Source organism: Acomys minous, assembly GCF_964271855.1.
Source record: "Acomys minous genome assembly, chromosome: 14".
Taxonomy (NCBI): Eukaryota; Metazoa; Chordata; class Mammalia; order Rodentia; family Muridae; genus Acomys; species Acomys minous.
Window position 1 is genome coordinate 77,082,266 of NC_140496.1, and position 21,836 is coordinate 77,104,101.

Genomic DNA, 21,836 nt, shown 5'->3' on the forward strand with positions numbered 1-21,836 from the left:
CCTTTAAAGCCCATGCCCAGTGTGGAAAAATTCTTTCCTTGAAGTTTCTGTAGTTTGGGTTTTGACTGACACCTTGCTACACGTGAAGGGTGGGAAAGCCACCTCCTCAGTTGTGATGGTAAAGGACCGAGGACAGCACCACCGCATAACTTGTGTGCGGTTCACCAGCAGTCTATACATCCCCCCCCCCCCCGGCGTAGTGGCGCATGCCTTTAATCCCAGCACTCGGGAGGCTGAGGCAGGTGGATCGCCGTGAGTTCAAGGCCAGCCTGGTCTACAAAGCGAGTCCAGGACAGCCAACGATACATAGAGAAACTCTGTCTCAAAAAACCTAAAAACAAAACAAAATCTATACATCCCCATCCAGCCTGGATCAGTTACTTCCCTGCTTTTAAAGTCTTTCTTTTAGATTTCTGAAGTGCTGTTTACAGTAGAAAACGGAATCCTCCGTTTAGAGCTTCCATAGTTAATGCTCAGCTAAACACTGAAACCCTGACATTTAATCTCCGTGAACTGCAGCGCTCTGGTTTCACTGTTTTCGGCTAGTAAATGTCACTCCCAACATTGTTGCTTTCACTCACACTTAAGCGCTTTCATCTGCGGTGGGTGCACTTTGTCAGAGAAGTCTTTGTGCACCATTTGGTGGTGGGGGGGGGTGGGTGGATAAGGGGGGCAGGCAGCTGAGACGGGCCTTTAAACGGGGCAGAAAAACGGCTTGCAAGGCAAAGACAACCCTGTTTTTATATGATATTTGTGAATACACAATCCTGAGTTCTACCAGATACTCTTTCAAAGCAACTGCATTAGCTCAGTGAGTACGGGTCCTGCTGAGTTTACAGATGGTTGCCAGGCAGGCAGGCCCTTCTGTGCAGGCCAGGTGGGGGCTGCTAGTGGAGGAGGTACCTTCAACGCTCAGACGTCGTCCCCTTTGCCTGTCAAAGGAATCTTGTCTGTTGCCTCCCCTGTTTTCAACTAGTATGTTAGCATCCAGCCCACCTAGAATGCTTCATTTTTGTGTATTTGTTTTAATTTTGCTTTGCTTTGCTTTTTGAGACAGAATCCCCCTAGGTAGCCCACAGCTAGCCTAGAACTTAACAATCTCACTGCTCAGCCTCCTGAATGCTGGGACTACAAACTACATCTGACACTTTTTTAGGGTTGAGGAGAAAGGTCATCTGTCATCACCTTGACATGAAATAGGCAATCATAGCTGGACGTGGTGGCAGACGCCTTTAATCCCAGCCAGAGGCAAAGGCAGACGGATCTCTGTGAATTCGAGGACAGCCTGATCTACAAAGTGAGTCCAGGACAGCCAAGGCTACACAGAGAGACCCTGTGTTGAAAAACAAAAACAAACAAACAAAAAACCAGAACTAGGCAATCATCTTGTGGCTATTTTCCTTGCAAGCAGTTGACTACTATTCTTTTATCTGGTTCCTCTTCAAATTATCTCTCTGTCTGCCCGTGTGTGTGTGTGTGTGTGTGTGTGTGTGTGTGTGTGTGTGTGTTTGTGTGTGTGTGTGTATGTGTATGTGTGTGTGTGTGTGTGTATGTGTGTGTGTGTGTATGTGGTGTGTATGTGATGTGTGTGTGTGTGTATGTGTGTGTGTGTATGTGTATGTGTGTGTGTGTGTATGTGTGTGTGTGTGTGTGTGTGTGTATGTGTGTGTGTGTGTGTGTGTGTGTGTGTGTGTGTGTGTGTGTTCCCTCTTTCGCCTTTTGTCTCCTAGGACTTTTATGTTTGTTCTTCCATCTGTTGCCTCCTCCCCAGACCCCAACCCTAGTCCCTCCTGGGCCTTGGCCTCCTCTCCTAGTGCTCGGGTCCTTTGCCTCCCTCGCCCTTTTTGCTCTTCCATCTTCATGCTCTGTCGTATGCTGCTGCCAGGCCACTTAACTACTTGTTCACAGCTTCTGGTACCTCATGTCCCTAGAGAGGTCAGTCAGTACTGGTGTGATGTGGCCAATGGCAAACAGACGTGTGGCGTTCATCCTTCACCACCGTCATGGGTGTAGATCATCAGCAAAGGTCTTAGGCACGCATGTGATTTTAGGGTAGTTAATGCCTGGGCCAGCCAGTGTTTCCAATTTCCTGGCAGCCCATTTGAAGCCCAGAAATAGAATTCATACAAGAACCACTGAAGTGGAATTTTAGAAAATCAGGAACTTTTCCATCACACATGGATTGAAGTCCCTATTCTGTTACTTATTAACCACGTGACCTTGGGCAAGTTCATTCATCCATCTGACAAATACTTAGTGAATGTGTATATTTGTGTTTTGTGTTTAGCTCTCAAGGAGGCTGTTAGCCGTCTACTTCCCCTCCTGTATTCACAATGAGTTGATAAATAAGATACAAGAGTAGGGACACCAGTGGTAGCTTGCCTGACATACACAAGGCTCTGGCCTTGAGCACCAGCACTAGGGAAAAAAAAGAATTACAGGAATAAGATGCAGAAATCAGATTATTAGCTGTATCAGTTGACCCAGACAGTCAGACGGGAGGGTACAGCTTATGTACAGCTGACTGCCGCAGGCTCACTACTTAAGTTACATTGCAGAGCTGCGTCTGTTCTCTGCTCAACTCCCAGGTCAAGGGTAGAGAATGGATGTGTATTAAAGACAAGCGCAATTTAAAAAAAAAAAAAAGAGAGAGAGAGAGAGAGGGAGCTCAATGAGGTGCCCCATGCCTTTGATCCCAGCACTCGGGAGGCAGAGGCAGGCAGATCTCTGGGGGTTCCAGGCCAGCCTGGTCTACAGAGGGAGTCCAGACAGCCAGAGCTACACAGAGAGACCCTGTCTCAAAAAACCAAAGGAGGGAGGGAAGGAAGGAAGGAAGGAAGGAAGGAAGGAAGGAAACACTCTTGTGGGCTAGCAAAGCTAAGCAGCCGCAGTCTGTTCTAAACTCCCTGATCAGGGAGGCTCCTCCCCCACCCCACTCCACCCCAGTGTGGGTAGCAGAGTGGGAAGACTCAGAAGTGGCGATGTTAATACTATCTCCTCCTAAGATCTGGGAGTCGTTTTGCTCTAGTGAAACAGGAACTATATACTTGACGTGGTTACCATAGTAAACTATGGAAGTATTGCTTGTCTGCCCCGTCACCTGGAAAATTCAGGCACCGTCCCCCAACAATCAGAGTCAGCCACTATTGATAAGAGTGTGAGAGAGGCAGCCTGTGATCAGAACGGTGTGAGTAGAGTTGCCATTCACTAGGCGTAGTATATCTCTTTAGCCTCTCTTTCTGAACCCCTTTGGTCACTTCTCTCCTTCTCCTTTTGCTTTGTTTCTTTAATCTGGGAGTCCTAGTACTAAAGGTTTTGATTTCCAGTAAGCACAGACAGCTTGAATTAACTCATTCTGGCTAAATCGATACTAATCCAATCTACGTGTTTCAGAACTCATTAATCTGGACAAAGAAGCCCAGAAATAGAATTCATACAAGAAACACTGAAGTGGTTCCCAGTGAAGAAGGCACTGGGAACAATTAGGCATACTTTAGAACTATGAAACTAGTTACACCTGCATAGTGAGCAGGTCACCATCTATATGCATGGCCATAGGCCGGCTTCATTACAGGAGCACGGATCTCACTATTTCTCACATTACCTAGAGTAATACTTGTGTGGTTGCTCCACTAAAAGAAAATAATCCAGGTGACCCTTGAAACTGCCGTCATTCAGAGCAGCAGGGCACAGGTGAGCCTTGAAACTGCAATCACTCCAAGTAGCAGGGTACATAATGAGTTCTAGGAAAGGCCAGAAGCCACTGAACATAAATGATGACATGAGAGAAATGAAAGATGAAACAGGAGGGAGAGATGGGCAGCTGATCGAAGCCCCGTTAGAGCCTGGTGAGAGGTGGGACAGGCCGCAGGAGGCAGGGCCAGAATGTACAGGCTTTCCCAGTAGAAACAGGAGGCTTTGGGTATGAAGGGGAAAGGGAAAGACAGATTTAGGTAGAACAACTATTAAGATATGATTTCAAGCCGGGCATGGTGGTGCACATCTTTAATCCCAGCACTCTGGGAGACAGAGGCAGACAGATCTCTGTGAGTTCGAGGCCAGCCTGGTCTACAAAGTGAGTCCAGGACAGTCAAGGCTACACAGAGAAACCCTGTCTCAAAAAAACAAAAAGGGAAAAGAAAAGAGAAGAAAAGAAAAGCAAAAACAAAGATACGATTTCAAATGACTTGGCTGCCAGAGGCCGTGTTTTTGCAGGCTTCATCATAGAGGATCCAACCCAGGAGGGACCATTCATCTGAGGAGAGGGGTCTGGCCAGAAGACAGCCTCCCCGGCAGGATGAAGCTGTCCATGTACCCCACACACATTTGCAAAAGAGGGGGACATAATTAAAGCAAGTCCGTGTCGGGGGACACTTGGGACAACCACATGCTTTGAAGAACACCAACATATAGCAAACCCTCCTGTTTCCTGCATATCTAAATATCCAAATAAAGTGCATGAAATCTCATTTCACTAAAAAAAAAAAAAAAAAAAAAAAAAAAACTAACAAAACCACATACTTCATACCTCATGGGATGCTAAGCCAGACATTTTTTATTATATTTTGTGAACTAATGTGTGTTTTGTTTGTTTTGTTTTAGCTGCCTTCTTTTGCTTTAGAAGTTGCCTAGGATGAAGAGAATTCAGTCTCTGGGCCGGTTGTCTTGTGGTTTATTTTTATAGGATGTTATTAGAAGTTTCAGATTTTGAAAGAGCAGCCTAAAGGCAGGGAGCAAGGAAAGGATATTGGGTGCTGTTTCTTGCAGGGTGGAGAAAGGAGCCAGTCGCCTTCTGTGGCTTCAGAACGGTCAGTGCCGTTCCTCTTTGCGCTTTACGGTCTACGTGCTTAAACAACCAGTATCGTCCATTCCCCTTAAGTCCTTCCTATCTCGTGCTGTAAAGGGTTTCCGTATTAGACTGCCGTATTAGACTGCCCATTGTGGGCCACATAGGCCTGGCCTGTGGGCGTCCAGTGATCCTCTCTTCTCGGCCCCGCCCCCTCCCCCCCCTTTCCTCCCCCCCCCTCTGCCCCGCCCCACACCATTCCCAGTGCTGAGTGACAGGTGTGCACTGGTGCAGCTCGTGGTTACGGCAGGTCCTCAAGCTTGGGAGGCAGCGCCTTTACCATCTCCTTGCCCCATTTCGTAGATTTTCAAGAGTGTCAGGAACGGGGCAGGGACTGTTTAACCAATGGCTTGTCGTAGAAGCTTTCTGTTCACATGTGTGAAGGTGCTCACTGAGCAAAGCCTTTGCTCTTGCCGAGGTCTTGCGATGTTAAACTGGCCAGCACCTCCAGAGTGAGTGAGCAGTCTCTCTGCGGGTCCCCTGGAAACTTCAGTGACCTGTTTTGTGCAGAGAAGTATGTGCTGGGGACTGAGTATATTCCACAACTCTAGGTTGGGTTCCCTGAAGGCTGACTCGCCGTCCCAGGCCCTACTACCAAGAAATCTGCCCGGTACCACTATGATACTAGACACATTCTAGTTCATGTAGTCGCCAGACAACCCTCCCAGTTAGCCGTTCTTACCTCCATCTTGTAAATGAGAAAGCTGGGCCATAGAAAGAAACTTAACTTAGCCCAGAGTTTGATGCTTAGGTAGCAGAGACAAGCTACAAACCCAGGCAGCCCAGTGCTACAGCGATGGGCTATATATACAGCATACAGATTGTGAGCACTCGGCCAGGCTGACCCTCCACTCCCGCCCGAATTCCACAACAAAGACCTAGAAGTGAGACAACCGAAAGATGCACTGCCTGTAGTTAGAGTCACACCGTGGATTTTAACACCCTGGCTGTCGTTGACATTCAGTTTAAAGTTGTGGCTGTTGCACATGTGAGTGCCTTGCTTCTGGTCTCCTTCATGCCTTCCCACTGCCCTGGCTTCCTGCACCAATAGGGAGCCCCTTTCTGTTTCCAGACACCATGGTGGACTGCCAGGGAAGGCTGAGCGGGGTTGGATAGTGGTGGAGGGTGGTGTCATGAACAATGAGCAAGTGGATTTGAAGGCTGCATGGCACTTACTCTCCCGGGAAACGCTCTGTCACACTCAGAAAGTGTGATTTAATCCCGGTTAAGATCATTTCATCTTATTTACACCCTAATGGGCTGTCTAAATCTCATAGCAGACTTCTAAGTCTTACCCTGAGAAACCTACCAGGGCACCAGCAGGGTGTGCATTGTTGTCCCTCTTGGCTGAACCACACAAAAATACGGTTTTGCTTTGTTTTTTTAATCTCTACTTCCTTTTTTCCTTACAAGCTACCTAATGAAACCCTGAGAAACCACTGCCCAGCAGAAGACTCCTGGATTGTGGCCCAGCAGTGCCCTCGGCTGGCCTGAAGGGAGGAGGGAAGACTAATTCCCTTTAAAAAAAAAAAGGCCCTGTAGAGCTGGACTCAACATCTTAGATGTGAGGAAGCAGGCAGAGAGAGATGACGTAACTGCCTCATGTGACACAGGTGGGACATGACCAAGCCAGGCACTTTGGAGCCAGCCAGTTGACTCCAAAGTGTTCCCACCTCTTTTTTCCCTAGCATATCAACACCTCAGATACTCACCAAACCAAAACGTGTTTCAAGAAACAGGCAACTCCGTATTTGAATTAGAAACTCTGGAGGTGTAGAATTCTCACAGTGGCTGGGAGTCTCTTTTTTAAAGAAACCTTGGCTTTTGGTGAGACAAGTTCTTTCCCAACTACTTGTGGGACTCACTTAAACCTGCCGACCATGTCCTTAGAGTCTGCTCTGACAGGGCCTCTCTCTGTTCTGCTGACAGACTGAGCACCCTGCCTCAGTGAGACCCTGCCAGCCTAGCCATCGCATCCCCAAATACAAGACTGTGATGCAGAGCATGAGCAGCAAACCGCCCCCGCCCCGCACATGCTCTTAGAAGGGATGGGACAGGCCACCAGGAACTGCGGTGAACTTGAGCAGAATGGGCTACAGCATCTTTTTAATACCATTTTGCATCCTATCTGTCCGTGTTCTCTGAAAGCCATCACCTTTGACAACACATTTTGGGTAATTATGGAGCAAGCTCGTAGGCCTTGGGATAACTGCCTCCTCCAAGAATGCTTGCTTTGTGAGAGGCAGCTGAACCTAGCCAACACTGGGAAGGGCTTCTGGCTGAGCTGTCTCGATGTGGAACCTCCAGAGAGAGAGACTGATTGCCCCACCTGTGGTGGTTTGAATGATGGGCACTCTCATGGTCTCGGGCATTCGAATGAATGCTCGGGTCCCCATTGGTAGCACTTTTGGGGAAGCTGAGGAGGTGTGGCTTTGCAGGAGGAAGTGTGTCCTTCAGGGCAGCTTTTGAGACCTTACAGACGCAAGCCATTTAAGTTAGCTCCTCCCCACTTCCCATTTGTGGTTCGGGATGTAAGCTCTCAGCTGTTTCTACCATATCTGCCCCTGCTGCCACGGTTGCCTGCCATGCCGTACTCCACCCTCTGGATGACCCCTCTCTTTTGTAAGTGGCCTGGTCTTGGTGTCTTATCACAACAATAGGAAGGTGACTAATTCACCACCTTCCCTTCTCTTGCTGTTTTCTCTTTAGCATGCGCAGACCTTCTTGTAAATTTCCAAGTGTTGATGTACACCAGATCATCTGAGAACTGGCCAGCCCTAGACTCAGGGATTCCAATAGACAGAGGTTCCACATTTTAAATTAGATTTAGGGATGCTGGTTTAGAGAGACTCTACATTTTATTTTATTTTATTTTATTTTATTTTATTTATTTATTTATTCATTTTATTCATTTATTTAATTTGGTTTTTCAAGACAGGGTTTCTCTGTGTATCCTTAGCTGCCTTGAACTAACTTTGTAGACCAGGCTGGCCTCAAACTCACAGAAATCTACCTGCCTCTGCCTACCAAGTACTGGGTTTTCACCTGATGAACTCTGGTTAATATTCTGCCCTGGCACTGCCTTCCCTCCATCCTACTTCTAGCTAACGTGGGATTTGGTTGACAGGCCTTAGGTGGGCCAGCGTAAGAGGGAGACAAACCTGGACCTCTCCTTTTTGTCTTGGGCATTAGTCTTGCCTCACTCACCAACAAGCTGTGAGATTTTGCTCATGTCCATGAATTCCTCTGTCCCTTCAACTCTCTGTATAAAACATGAAAATGCCACGCCCCCTGCCCCCAGAGCATTGTAAGATTTAAGTGAGGTTGAGTAGTCCCTCCATCCAAGGCTATGCTTTTTGCAATTTCAGTTACTCATGGTAGGAGGCAGTGTGAAAATATTAAATGGAAAATTCTAAAACTACAGCATATATAAGATTTAAACGGCTCACAGTCTTAAGTGGCATGAGAAAGTCTGGCCTGTTCTCCTTTGTCCCTCCCCGCACTTGGCTCTTTCCCTTATCCAGCGTGCATACCCACTCTATGATAATAATTCCGTGAGTCACTTAGAAGCGTCTTTATTGTCAGATTGACAGGTACAGGATCACTGTGCTTATGTCTGAGTAACCCTTATTTTAGTCAAGTTGACCTCGAAGCTAAAGTAATGGTGGCAATTTGAATATGCCACAGAAAAGCCATAAAGTACTTCCTGAAGAGAAATGGTATAAAAGTTCTTGATTTAAAGAAATAAAAAAATCATATGCTGAGGTTGCTAACATCTGCAGTGTGTTTTATAGCTACTCTGTTTTATTATTAGTTATTGTTAATCTCATAGTATGCCTTGTTTATAAATTGTCATGGGTATGTATAGAAAAACATAGTCTCTATAGGGTTTAGTACACTCATGGCATGAAGCATTTGCTAAGGCTAGGTCATATCCCGCAGGTAAAAAGGAACTACTGTTATCATGCAAGATGCACAATTATATTAGGTTCTGCCTAGCAAAGAATGGGTGCTCTATATGGCCACCTCCAGCTCTGGCTAGCTCTGTACCAGAAAGTCCTACCTAATACATAAGGGCAAACACTGGATCCAGAGCTTTAAAGAACTTGTTGAAAATGTTTCAGTGGGCTGAAAATACAATGAAAACCGAAAAGACCAAGAAGGCAGGAAGTCGTCCCTTTGGTCCAGTTGTGCAGAGAACAGGAAAACAACAAGACTGTTTCCTTAACTGATAGCAGCAGCAGTCAAGAGGTCCAGAAGCTGTGCTCCTCACCTGCCGGTGCTGGGGCTGGCTTTGTGTGTTTGTTCTGAGCTTTATTTAATTCTTGTTCTTGGCTTAGCAATTGCAGGAAATTAAAAACTTACTTAGTGTGGGCACCGACAAGCTCTCAGCTCCTTTGCCTACTTTGTACTTACAGATGGAGAAATAGCCTTCAACAAATATGACATGTCCAAACAGTGTAGCCTGAGGCCTGGTGGACATCACCATCATGCTCATGATCTCTCCAGGGGCATTTCTGTGAGAACAGTACTTGGTTCACTGATAGGTGCAGCAGATCCTGCCCTGTGGCCGTTGTTTAATAAACTATCTCTTAAATGAAAGAATCTGTAAGCAGGGAAGTTGAGGCTTACAGTAGATAAAGATGTTGTCCCAGGTCACATTGCCGTTCAGCAGCCAATCCAGGTCAGCGTGGTTGCCAAGCCCTAGCCTGTAAGCACCATATTAGTTAACGTCTTCTTGAAACGATTAGATATATGGTGTTTTTACTCATTTACATAGTATAAAATTATAACTTGATATACAATGTATAATGGCCAAGTGTTATAATTTCCATGTGTGGGAAAATGATACATCATATTTTCCTGCAGTTATTTGACATATGTAACTGTTGTCACCTGTAGTTATTCTTTTCCGGTGTTTTACATCAGAGCTACCTCCCCACCCCCCATAAATCTGATTTGTTACACATTATCCGCTTTGTGCCTGCCCCTCCCACTAGTTTTTCGTGACCTCAGTTCTACTCTACTTCCATGTTACCGACGTCCTTAGCTTCTACGCATGATGGAGAATATGCAGTGTTTGTCTTTCTCTACCTGGTTTATTTCATTTCACGTAACCTCCTCCAGGTCCTTCCATGTTGCCAGAAATTAGAGGATTTCCTCCTTTGCTATGGCTCTCAGTCATCCCCTTAGTGAACTGAGTGACGGTGAGCAGGGAGGGAATTCTGTCTGAGCAGGAATAATCAGTGATGGGTTATCAGTTTTGGAACTTAACAACTGGACAGGATCTCACAAGCCTGAAGTTTCCTGCTCTTTCCAGTAACCCGGCTAAATTGTGAACACTACTTTTGAGTTGCCAGTGAGAATGTGCAAGTAATCAACAGAGGAGCCAGTACCTTTAAGACATTGGTACAGCAGCTTAGATAAGTCTGTGGCTTGCTTCTCTTCTGACATGTGTTAAAAGGACGTGGATGTTATGTCTGGATAAAGAGAAATAGAAAAGTGAGCAAGAGGCAACACACTTAGAATACTCGGTTGGCTTTAGCTTAAAACCACAGGTTTCTTTCTCTTTAGTCTGTTCTATTCCATTTTTATTTTTTAAAGATTTATTTATTTACTTTATGTATATGAATGCTCTATCTGCATGTACACATGCAGGCCAGAAGAGAGCATCAGATCCCTGTGTGCATGGTTGTGAGCCACCATGTGGTCGCTGGGAACTGAACTCAGGACTTTGGAAGAACAGACAGTGCTCCTAACCTCTGAGCCATCTTTCCAGCTCCCAGTTCCCTTGTTTAAAGTCGGTATGGTAGAAATAAACCACTATGAATTACAAAGCAAAAGTAAGAGTACCATAGTTGGATGGGCTGCAATGAAGCAGCAGACATCGAGCGCAGAAACATGTGGTCAGGTGAGTTGCTCACGGACAGTGGAGTTTAGTGCACACAGCGATGACAGGCAGTCTGTTAACAGCAGACCTGGGAGAGACCTTGCAGTTTACAAACCGACTCAAGTGTCTAGGATTTATTTGGTTATTTCACATTGGTCTGATATTTAGGTATTTCTGTCTAACTGTTACCATTCAGATGACTAAATGTAAAAGAGATAAAATACCATGTACCATAACATGAGCCAAGTACATGCGTCACCCAGCTGCTGCACACCCCTTCCTGCCTGCTGTCCACACAGCCGATGGTGCTGCACACCCCTTCCTGCCTGCTGTCCACACAGCCGATGGTGCTGCACACCCCTTCCTGCCTGCTGTCCACACAGCCGATGGTGCTGCACACCCCTTCCTGCCTGCTGTCCACACAGCCGATGGTGCTGCACACCCCTTCCTGTCTGCTGTCCGCACGGCCGATGGTGCTGCACACCCCTTCCTGCCTGCTGTCCGCACGGCCGATGGTGCTGCACACCCCTTCCTGCCTGCTGTCCGCACGGCCGATGGTGCTGCACACCCCTTCCTGCCTGCTGTCCGCACGGCCGATGGTGCTGCACACCCCTTCCTGCCTGCTGTCCGCACGGCTGATGGTGCTGCACACCCCTTCCTGCCTGCTGTCTGCACGGCTGATGGTGCTGCACACCCCTTCCTGTCTGCTGTCTGTACGGCTGATGGTGCTGCACACCCCTTCCTGCCTGCTGTCCGCACGGCTGATGGTGCTGCACACCCCTTCCTGCCTGCTGTCTACACGGCTGATGCTCAGCACTACCCTCCCCCAGGCTTCACCCCAGCCTTCTGGGCCTTTCTGTTGTCCAGGCCATCCGCCATACAGCGGTATTTTTTCCTCCCTGACTATCTCAGATGCATTGGTCTCAGTTTTCTGGTATATCTGTGAGACTGAATTTACCCTCCTTGTCTCCTGTATAAGGCTTTTTGCTTATTTTTTCTGTATACTTTAGACACTTGGAAACTTGCCACATCTTTTTCTTTTTTCTTTCTTTCTTTCTTTTTTTGTTTTGTTTTGTTTGGTTTGGTTTGATTTTTCGAGACAGGGTTTCTCTTTGTAGCCTTGACTATTCTGGACTCACTTTGTAGACCAGGCTGGCCTCAAACTTACAGAAATCAGCCTGACTCTGCCTCCCAAGTGCTGGGATTAAAGGCGTAAGCCACCACACCCAGCCCGCCACATCTCTTTTAACAGTGACATCGCATTGGTATTTCTCACTTCCCATGCAATGGGCCAGGACTTCAGCACTGCCCGTGGTAACCGCAACCATTACAGTGTGTTTTAGCACTTTGACTCTGCACTGCTACTGTCATAGCCCTTGTTCCTTTCAGACCAGTTAGCATTCCCCTTAGCACACCACCATACATTCTCATTGACTGTGTAAATGCTACTGAGCACTCTAGAACTGTCAGGAATTTAATGAAGTGGCCACAGGAAACAGAGCGATGAAAGCAGGAGCTGAGCAGGTAGAGCCATGCCACAAATACATGGCCACAGGGCTGCTTGCTGAGGGATACTTGCTGCCACTGCTGCTAGACAGGAGATGCTGTGGCTGGTACCACTGACGATGGATGCTGGCCTCTGCCAGTGGTACCTTTGCCAGTAGAACAGATTCTCCTCCAGCCCTGCTCCATTATACCACTGGATCCTGGTTGGGTGGAGGCAGACAGCTGGCCAAATGAGTGGCCCATTTAGCAACTACAAAAGGGACCTAGGAAAGGGTAGTTGTCCTACTACCGGAATCAGATTTTAGAAACAAGATACAACTTTATTTGTTTATTAATTTGAAACAGGACCTTACTATGTGGCCCTGGCTGTCCTGCAACTTTCTATGTAGACAAGGCTGGCCTTGAACTCACACAGAGATGCTATGCCTGCCTCTCCCTCCCGAGAGCTGAGATTAAAGGCATGCACCACATCTGGCCTCTGCAGCCTTTCTTAACACAGTGACCAACCGACATTACTTCCTATTAAGCTGTAGATAAGCTTCTTCCTAGTCTCCTGATTTCAGAACCCACATGAGTGCACCTGCTCTCACCTCCCTGCCCAGGTTTCTGCAGAGTGGAACAGAATTTAACAGAGTGAGTTCCAATAGCCTCCTGTCTGTGAAAGCTCAGTTTTGACAGAGGGCTTTAGTCCTCTGGTTCTATCCTTGCCTCTAGGAACACAACAAAGCCTTCCCTGCAACTGTGTCCCCACAGGTCTTTACATCTCTCTATCCTCCTCCTCCACCAGCAAAAGACTTCAGAAAGTGACTTTTAAGGAGCTGAAGAGATAGTACAGTGGTTAAGAGCACTGACTATTCTTCCTAAGGACTCGGGTTCGATTCCCAGTACCCACATGGCAGCTCATAACTGTCTGTAACCCCAGGTCCAAGGGATCTGACACCCACATACATACATGCAGGCAAAATACCAAAGTAGGCTTTAACATTTTCCAAACCTACTTTAATACTTATACCTCCCTTCTAACCCAACTACCCTAGATAGGAGAGAAAAGAGGTTAATGGGAACAGGAGAAGTAGACCTTTTTGTACTCATTTCCTGGGAGCAATTTCCCTGGTGTAGTCAGCAGGATTTCAACAGATCAGCAATTCAACAAAAGTTGCTGCTGGAACCCAGATCCCTGAAGTTTTCTATGGAGCTGTCTCTCTAGGAGTGTCTCGAAGTAGAGCGTTGAACAACCAAGCAATACCAAGACCCCAAAAGTCCCGCCTCCTGTTTGGGGCATACATACATACATACATACATACATACATACATACATACATACACACACATACATACATACGTATATATACATATATACATGTGTGTATACAGACGTGTGTGTGTGTGTGTGTGTGTGTGTGTGTGTGTGTGTGTGTCCTCTCAGAGGCTGTGCTAAGATTGCAAAAACCAAGCCCCCTAAGGCCAGGCGTGGTGGTGTAGGTCTTTAATCCCAGCACTCGCAGACGCAGGTGGATCACTGTGGGTTCAAGGCCAGCCTGGTCTACAAAGCAAGTCCAGCATAGCTAAGGCTACACAGAGAAACCCTGTCTTGGGGAAAACAAAAAACAAAAAAACAAGCCCTTGCATGCAGTGGTTCATCTTCTGCTTTATAAACATCACCTGTTCTCTCACAAGTCTGTTCCCCATCCCACACATGGGATCAAAACAAAAACATGTTATATCCACTATACACCAATGCACATAAAATAAAGTTAATTATTTTTTAAACAAGAAAGTGACTTTTGGGCCACCTTCCCAGGCTCTGCTTTTCTGTCTCATGTCCTGAGAATGAAGCCTTTGGAGTCTTCCAGTCTGGCCTTCACATGCCTTCTGGATCAGCCAAAACTGCACATCTCTGACACAGCACCCCAAAATTCCAGGTTCAGACTTGAGAGGGGATTCCTGGATAGGCTGGGACTTAGGTTCAAACGAATGAAGCTAAGCATGTCTTTTCATACATGCAGGTGTTATGTTTCTGCCAGTGGGACATGACTGTGTGACTCAAATGTACAGACCAAGCCTGTTATGGTTGTTCTTGGTCCTTGGCCAGTGCATCTTCCCTCGTGACTGTGTATATAGTGGGCTGGCCTCTTCTTGTTTCCTAGACCTATGGCATGCATTGCTTTCACTACATCTCTAGGACTTCCTGCTTTCATAGTGTATTTATTGACACGGTAATTCATCCAACAGGTATACATGGAACACCTACTGGTTAGCACCGCCAATAGTCAGAGGCTAGTTAGAAAGTCAGACAAAATATAGGATTATGCCAGTTAGAATGATTTTTACTGCCAGCGACAGAAATTTTGATTGAAACTTGCTTAAGCAAAGATAAAATATGTCTTTTCACATACCTGGCGAGTCTAGGGAAAGATCTGGGTTCCTTCACGCACAGCTGGATTCATGCATTTTTTTATATTTATTTTTATGTGTTTTGTGTGTATGTGTGCCCTGCCTCCATGTACACTTGCATGACAGATGGTTGTGAGCCACCATGTGGTTGCTGGGAATTGAACTCTGGACGCCTGGAAGAGCAGCCAGTGATCTTAACCACTGAGCCATCTCTCCAGCCCCAGATTCATGGACCTTAAACCTCGTCTTCAAAAGGAGCCTGGCCTGTTTTCATCTCTCAGCTCCGCTTGCCTTTGCAGTGGCTCTATTCTCAAATTTTCCGCATGACAGCAAGCCACATATCAAGAGGCCTAAGTTCACACCCATCTGCCTTCCAGAACACTACAGAAAGCAGTGCTCCAGCCAGGCATGGTGGGACTCAGATCAAAATATAGTGTGTGAAAGGAAAAGAAAAACCCGTGGGTGGCAGCCATTATCTTAGCCAGCCACAGAAGTGTAAATTTATGGTTAGGTGTGTGCAGTCAAGTTACAAGTGGAGGGTCCACTAGAGGGGAGCAGAGAAGAGTCACTCTCTTTCCGTACCGCCTTGCCCCTGCCTCCTCTTTTCCTTGTAGGCAACTTTGTTCCTATGCAGGCTGTAGATTGCCCTGGAAGTAAGCCAAGAGATGGCCAGAGCAGTGATACGGCATGCATTGAGGATTTGTATTTTCAGTCATTACATTAAAGTTGTTCCACACAAAGCTTCTTGCTGGGCTTTTTTTTTTTTTTTCTGCTCCCAACGCTTGGAGTAAGTGTCTCTGGTATGCTTCTTAATATAATAAAATTATAGTCCGTATTTTAAAACATTTGAGGCTTCCGCTATAATTAAAATCTGTGCTTAATTAAAAGAGGTTTTCCTTGAGATTTGTGTGTCTTCCCCCTCCCCCTCCCCTTTACCTTTCTTACCCCAGGGTTAGAGGTCAAAGCCAAGACCTTGCACTCGATGTGTCAGTAACTTTATCCTGGGGCTGTATCTTGCTTCCCACTGGCCTGTTGATTTATGACTTTGTAGTTTTTGCTGTGCCTGTCCCTTTTACAGTAAGGATCCTCAGAGGATGAAGATATAGAACAGCAAGAAACAAACAAAATCCCTTTGACTCTCCCTTTCACCAGCCTCTCATCCCATCTGTGGTGGGATGTTTGGGTGTCTCTCACCATTATCCACCCATGTGCATGTATACGTTGCTTGTATAAACAGTCAGACAGATATTGAAGTGAGTACAGTGGATATGTATGGGTTTGGTTTGATTTGGTTTGGTTTTTCGAGACAGGGTTTCTCTGTGTAGCCCTGGCTGTCCTGGACTCACTGTGTAGACCAGGCTGGCCTCAGACTCACAGAAATCCAACTGCCTCTGCCTCCCAAGTGCTGGGATTAAAGGTGTGTGCCACCACGCCCATCTATGTATGCCTTTAAAAAAAAAAAAAAATATATATATATATATATATATATATATATATATATATATATATATGGTGTTTTGTGTTACTCAAGTTCCAGCAAGCTATAACTTTAGTTTTGTTTTATGCTGTTATGCTGTTTTGAAGAAGATTGAGGAAAATAATCCAAGGATTAGAAGTGCTTCAATACAGTAGTTGTTACCAGGACAGATGTGGCAGTACTTGAGGTCCTTCTTGGTTGTCTCAACTACAGGAATCTTATGGACAGAGGCCAAGAATCCAGCTGACCACCCTGTGATGCACAGGGCTGGCCCCACAACTGGGGGCAGGGCACTCTAAAGCCAAGAAAGAAATCAGAGTGAGTTTCTAGGTATCAAACAACAGTAGAGGCAAACTGGAGTTATAGGGCCAACAGATCACTTACCTCAGCTTCCCCATTTTTAAGTTAGGAAAATAACTGAAGAAAAAATGTAGCCTGAAGTCATATAACCTCTCTACCTCCTAACCCAGTGATCAAGCAGATTGTCTCCTCATCTACAAAAAAAGGATAAACTCCTCTCAGATGATCACTGTAATGATTAAAGCATTCCATATGTATTAAAATTATGTATATATAAATTAAAATGTTCGGCCATGGTGAATTTTTTGGGCTTGTTGTTTGTTTTTTTGTTTGTTTGGTTTGGTTTTTCAAGACAGAGTTTCTCTATATAGCCTTGGCTGTCCTGGACTCACTTTGTAGACCAGGCTGACCTCGAACTCACATCGAGCCGCTTGCCTCTACCTCCCAAGTGCTGGGATTACAGGTGTGCGCCACCACGCCCAGCCTTATGGTCCATCTGCAGCCTGTGCACCTCTCCCACCCCCTCAGGCCCATGTCGTTTGCGCTGTGCTGCTTTGAGAGACTGTTAATCTAATGGAGATGTAAGCTGCACTCTGGCTCTGCTTAGCCACTGAAAAGCTCTCCGTGAAAGAAGGAGCCATTCAAGTTATAGGAAGAGCACTCCAGAAAGCTACTAAAATGATTGGTCCTACCTGGGAATGGTGTCTAAGTGCTCATATTGCAGGAAGGATGGAGCTGGGCACCATGACTTTTATCAGACTCTTTCAGCCTTTGCCATGTTTGCCCGGAGGCATGCTGTTCCTCTGTGTGAGAGTCCCTGTTGTGCAAGGACACTAGAAGAGTGATCTGATGCTTTGTGGATTTGGTGTTGGAAGGATCACGTGACATTGTGCATGATGCTAATAGGCATGTGTAGACAACTATAAGCCTCCTGCTTTGTAGTTGTGGAGTAAAATGATTTATTGGATTTTACTAATTCAGTCAATATGAGTGTATGAGAAAGATATTGTACAAAACATTTTCCTCTCAAATAGTAATAAATTATCTTACTAACAAGTTTATGAAGTGAGATCCTGCTCATTTCTTCAAAGACCAATGTAAATTCTTTGCAGTTGTTCTGTGATTGGAAGTGTTATTTCTCTTGTTAGATTAGTCAACCAATTTGTTCAAAATTGGTGGCTTTCTGTAAATATTAGCAGAATTCTAGAAGTACTAAAGCTCTTCTGTGTTACAGGCACAGATTCAGTTCTGTTGAGTAAAAACCAAACAAAAACAAACAAACAAATATCTTCATTTGTGTTGCAGCCTTCTTCTGAGTGTCCTGTTTGTAGGGTTAGAGCCCAAGAGATACTACACACATCGGAAGCATTTTCTTCTACATTAAGAATATATAAGTAGCTGGGCCTGGATGTGGTGGTGCATGCCTGTTTGTTTGTTTGTTTGTTTGTTTGTTTTTCAAGACACAATTTCTCTGTGTAACAGCCCTGGCTGTCCTGGACTCACTTTGTTGACCAGGCTGACCTCGAACTCATGTCTATACAAAAATGTACAGACAAATGAATACACACAATTACAAATTAAATAAATCTGCCAGGCACGGTAGCACATGCCTGTAATCCGAGCACTTGGGAGGCAGAGGCAGGCAGATCTCTGTGAGCTCGAGGCCAGCCTGATCTACAAAGTGAGTCCAGGACATCAGTGGGCAGGACTAGCACACAGAGAAACACTGTCTCGAAAAGCCAAAATAAATAAAGACAGAAAAAACACGTAAGTAGAAGAAAGAAAACTGAATGGGTCTTAGTTTCGATTTGTTTTGTTTTGTTGTCTGTTTTCTCTGTATTGCGGGACACGGAAGGTTCACAAGGCTCAGAGAAGAGTGAAATACTCTTCCAGACTCCATCCAATGAGCACTGAGTCATCACTACCCACTGTGTTGGAGGTTGGAAGTTAAGTGATCAGCAGTGCTGGAGAGACAACTTAGCAGATAGTGCCTGCTATAGAGCGTGATCATCTGAGTTTGGATCTCCAGCGCCTACATAAGAGCCACAGGGGTCTGCAATCCTGCATTAGTGGGTGGAGCAAAACAGATACAGAACTCCAGGGCCGGCCCCCTAACCAAAATAGTGAGCCCTGGATTCCTGAGAGTCCCTGTCTGAAAAAATAAAGTGAAGAAGCCCGGCGTGGTGGCGCATGCCTTTAATCCCGGCGCTGGGGAGGCAGAGGCAGGCAGATCAGTGTGAGTTCAAGGCCAGCCTGGTCTACAAAGCAAGTCTAGAATAGCTAAGGCTACACAGGGAAACCCTGTCTCAAGAAACAAAACAAACAAATAAAGTGAAGAGAACAGTGTCAACCTCTGGCCTCTAACCCCTACAGGAACACATATGAGTGCATACCACATACGGGGGCGGGGGGGGGGGGGGGGGGAGAGTTAAGTTATTTGCCCCAAGTCACACAGCTGGAAAGTAAGAGAGCCAAGGCATCAAAGCTCCACATGACTTCTGAGTACATTGCCTTCAGTACACTGTCACATCTGTGTTTTTAACAGGAAAGGCTTAACTGGATTAATAAATCTCTAAGATTAGAGTGTTTTTAAATTCTGAATGATCCACTGAAGACACTGCTCTGTATTTTGACTTGGCTTTTTTTTTTTAAGGTGCTGTGTAATGGCCCAGGAACGTGTGTCCCCATCTGTGTGTCTGCCCTGATCCTTGGGATACTTGGAATAAAGAAGGTGATCATTGTCTACGTTGAGAGCATCTGCCGAGTGGAAACTTTGTCCCTGTCTGGGAAGATCCTGCTGCACCTCTCCGACTACTTCATTGTCCAATGGCCAGCTCTCAAGGAGAAGTACCCCAAGTCTGTGTACCTGGGCCGAGTTGTTTGACAAGTGGCAACCCCAAGTCTTAGGAAGTTTACAATTGCCAGCAACAGTTACCATGCCGTCGTTAATTGTAAAGTTTTTCAAAAGCGCAATCAATGAATTATCAATGATAAGGAATTTAAAACGGGGCCAGGTGTGGTAGCACATGCCTGTAATCCCAGTACTCGGGAGGCAGAGGCAGGCAGATCTCTATGAGTTCAAGGCCAGCCTGGTCTACAAAGTGAGTCCAGGACAGCCAAGGCTACACAGAGAAACCCTGTCTCAAAAAAAAAAAAGAAAAGATAAAGAAAAAGAAAAAGAAAAAGAATTTAAAATGTGCAAATAACTCAATGAAGACAGACAAATATTAGCACATAGTGTCCATCAAATAGCTGTCTGTACACTGGAATATTTTTTTAAATAAAAGTATATAACACTGTTCAAAACTCTTACATCTGTGGGGTTTTGTTTCTTTTCTTTTCTTTTATTTTTTTATTACTTCTGTCAGTGTGTATGCCTGCAGGCCAGGAGAGGGCCCCAGATCTCATTACAGATGGTTGTAAGCCACCATGTAGTTGCTGGGAATTGAACTCAAAACCTTTGGAAGAACAGACAGTGCTCTTAAACTCGGAGCCATCTCTCCAGCCCCTGGGGTTTTGTTTCTTTTGGGTTTTTTTGTTTTGTTTTTCTCAACCTAAATATAGAGTATGTATGTTTAGCAACATTTCCTGTCTTACAGCTTTAAATAAAACAAGCGTTCTGTATTATAAAAAGGAAAGACCGGGATAAGCCGGGTTTGGGCCAAGTCTCGTCATTCTAGTGTGTGTTCCCACACTCAGGGAGTAGAGGGAGGGGGGTCAGGAGTTTATGGGTATCCTTGGCTACCTAGCAGGTTTGGGGCCAGCCTGAACTACATAAGGAGCTGGGAGCAGGGAAGTAAGGAAAGAGGGGACGATAAAGGACAAGGCGTCCCTTTGGTTTTGTTCAGACATGTCAGACTCTAATCCTTCTGTGGAAGCAATGATGTCCCCAGTGACTTCTCTCAGCATAAAGGGGGGCAGTTTGTTAAACTGCCTTCATGGCAGTTTATACTGCGCAGACTTCCAGATCTCTGACCGTAAACAAGTGCCTGTCTTCTGTGTTGATTTATGTGTCGTTGGCCTGTATCCAGACTGTATTTTAAACCTGTGTGGTTGAAATATATTAAAAGGTGACCAGTGTCTTATAAATAAAAGCATGATTCTATCGGTTAGGAATCTAAATTCTCAAATATTAATAAATAATTAAGTGTATTTCCAGTGGCTGTCATTGCCTCTGGCTTTTTGAGATGCTTATGCCTGTCTGGTAGAGGGGTGTATTCATCACTGTTTATGTAATGCTTGCTGTATGCCAAGTATATTAAGCACTTTTCAGATAGCACCTAATCCAACCTGGAAGGACTCTGAGGTAGAGATTCTTACTGTCCCTGTTTTATAGATGACTTGTCCAGGGTCACATGATTAGGAAATGACAAAGCCAGATCCAAGCCTAGGTAGGCCTCCTTGAGAGTAGGACCTGTTTCATGAATATGTGGCTTATACTGTACTAGGGAGGGTCCTCATGCTCTGCTTTCAATCTTTTGACTTCTTTCCTTATTATTATTATTATTATTATTATTATTATTATTATTATCATCATCATCATCATCATCATCATCATCATCATCATCATTGTTACTGCTGCTGTTGCCATTTTCTGGTGCTAGAACTTAAACTGAGCATCTCCCGCCATGTTGGATGAGCACATGGCCTCTCGGCCTCACCCTCAAGCATCTTACTGATTTTAAGCAGTAACTCACACTTTCGACCCAAAAACTATGTAGCTGGTGTTGCTTGAGACTCTGTCTCTAACAAAACCATGTCTGTGACAGAGGAATTTCTCAGTGGCCAGGAATGCTTGTCTCCTGCTTGTAAGTGCTACTCCCTTAGCAAAGCCACCAAAATGCAAAGGCATTCACATGGGGTACTTGAATTTATGGTTTTTATTTTAAATATTCTGTTGCATGAGTGTGATATAAATCTAGTAAAGAAATGAGGAATGGGCCAGCAGGATGGCTGAGCAGGTAAAGGTACCTGCCTCTGAGCCTACAACCTAAGTTCAGTTCCCCAGGACCCATATGGTAAGGAGAGATTAGTTCTTGTGAGTTGTCCCTTGACCTCCATGCATACACCATGTGCCACTGGCAATCTACATACATAAATGGTACCCCCCACCAAAAGAAATGGAAACTGATTAATAAAGATAATGGGGGTTGTATTAAAAAGGGGCCAGACCATACAGGATGATGTGAAAGTGGTGATGTAAGGCTGACCAAGCCTGTTAGTGAAAGCCTGTAACTGAAGCTATTCAGGATACTGAGGCAGGAGGAAGACAAGTTCCAGGTCTGTCTGGACTATAGAGTAAAGTCAAGACTTACCAGGATAACTTAGAAAATTCTGTTTTTAGCCGGGCATGGTGGTGCACACCTTTAATCCCAGCACTTGGGATGCAGAGACAGGCTGCTGGATGCCAGCCTGGTCTGCAG

General features: G+C 45.5%; 1 protein-coding gene across 2 annotated transcripts in view; it reads left to right on the forward strand.

Moving 5' to 3' along the window:
• The window catches only part of ALG14 (ALG14 UDP-N-acetylglucosaminyltransferase subunit), a 69,828-nt gene extending 50,103 nt beyond the window's left edge, over nucleotides 1-19,725 (forward strand). For both annotated transcript variants that reach the window (XM_084756585.1, XM_084756584.1), the window contains one exon: nucleotides 19,067-19,725. In XM_084756585.1, the coding sequence (XP_084612711.1) occupies nucleotides 19,067-19,297 (231 nt within the window). In that variant the 3' untranslated portion in view covers nucleotides 19,298-19,725. The remainder of the gene's footprint in view (nucleotides 1-19,066) is intronic.
• The last annotated feature ends 2,111 nt before the right edge of the window (nucleotides 19,726-21,836 follow it).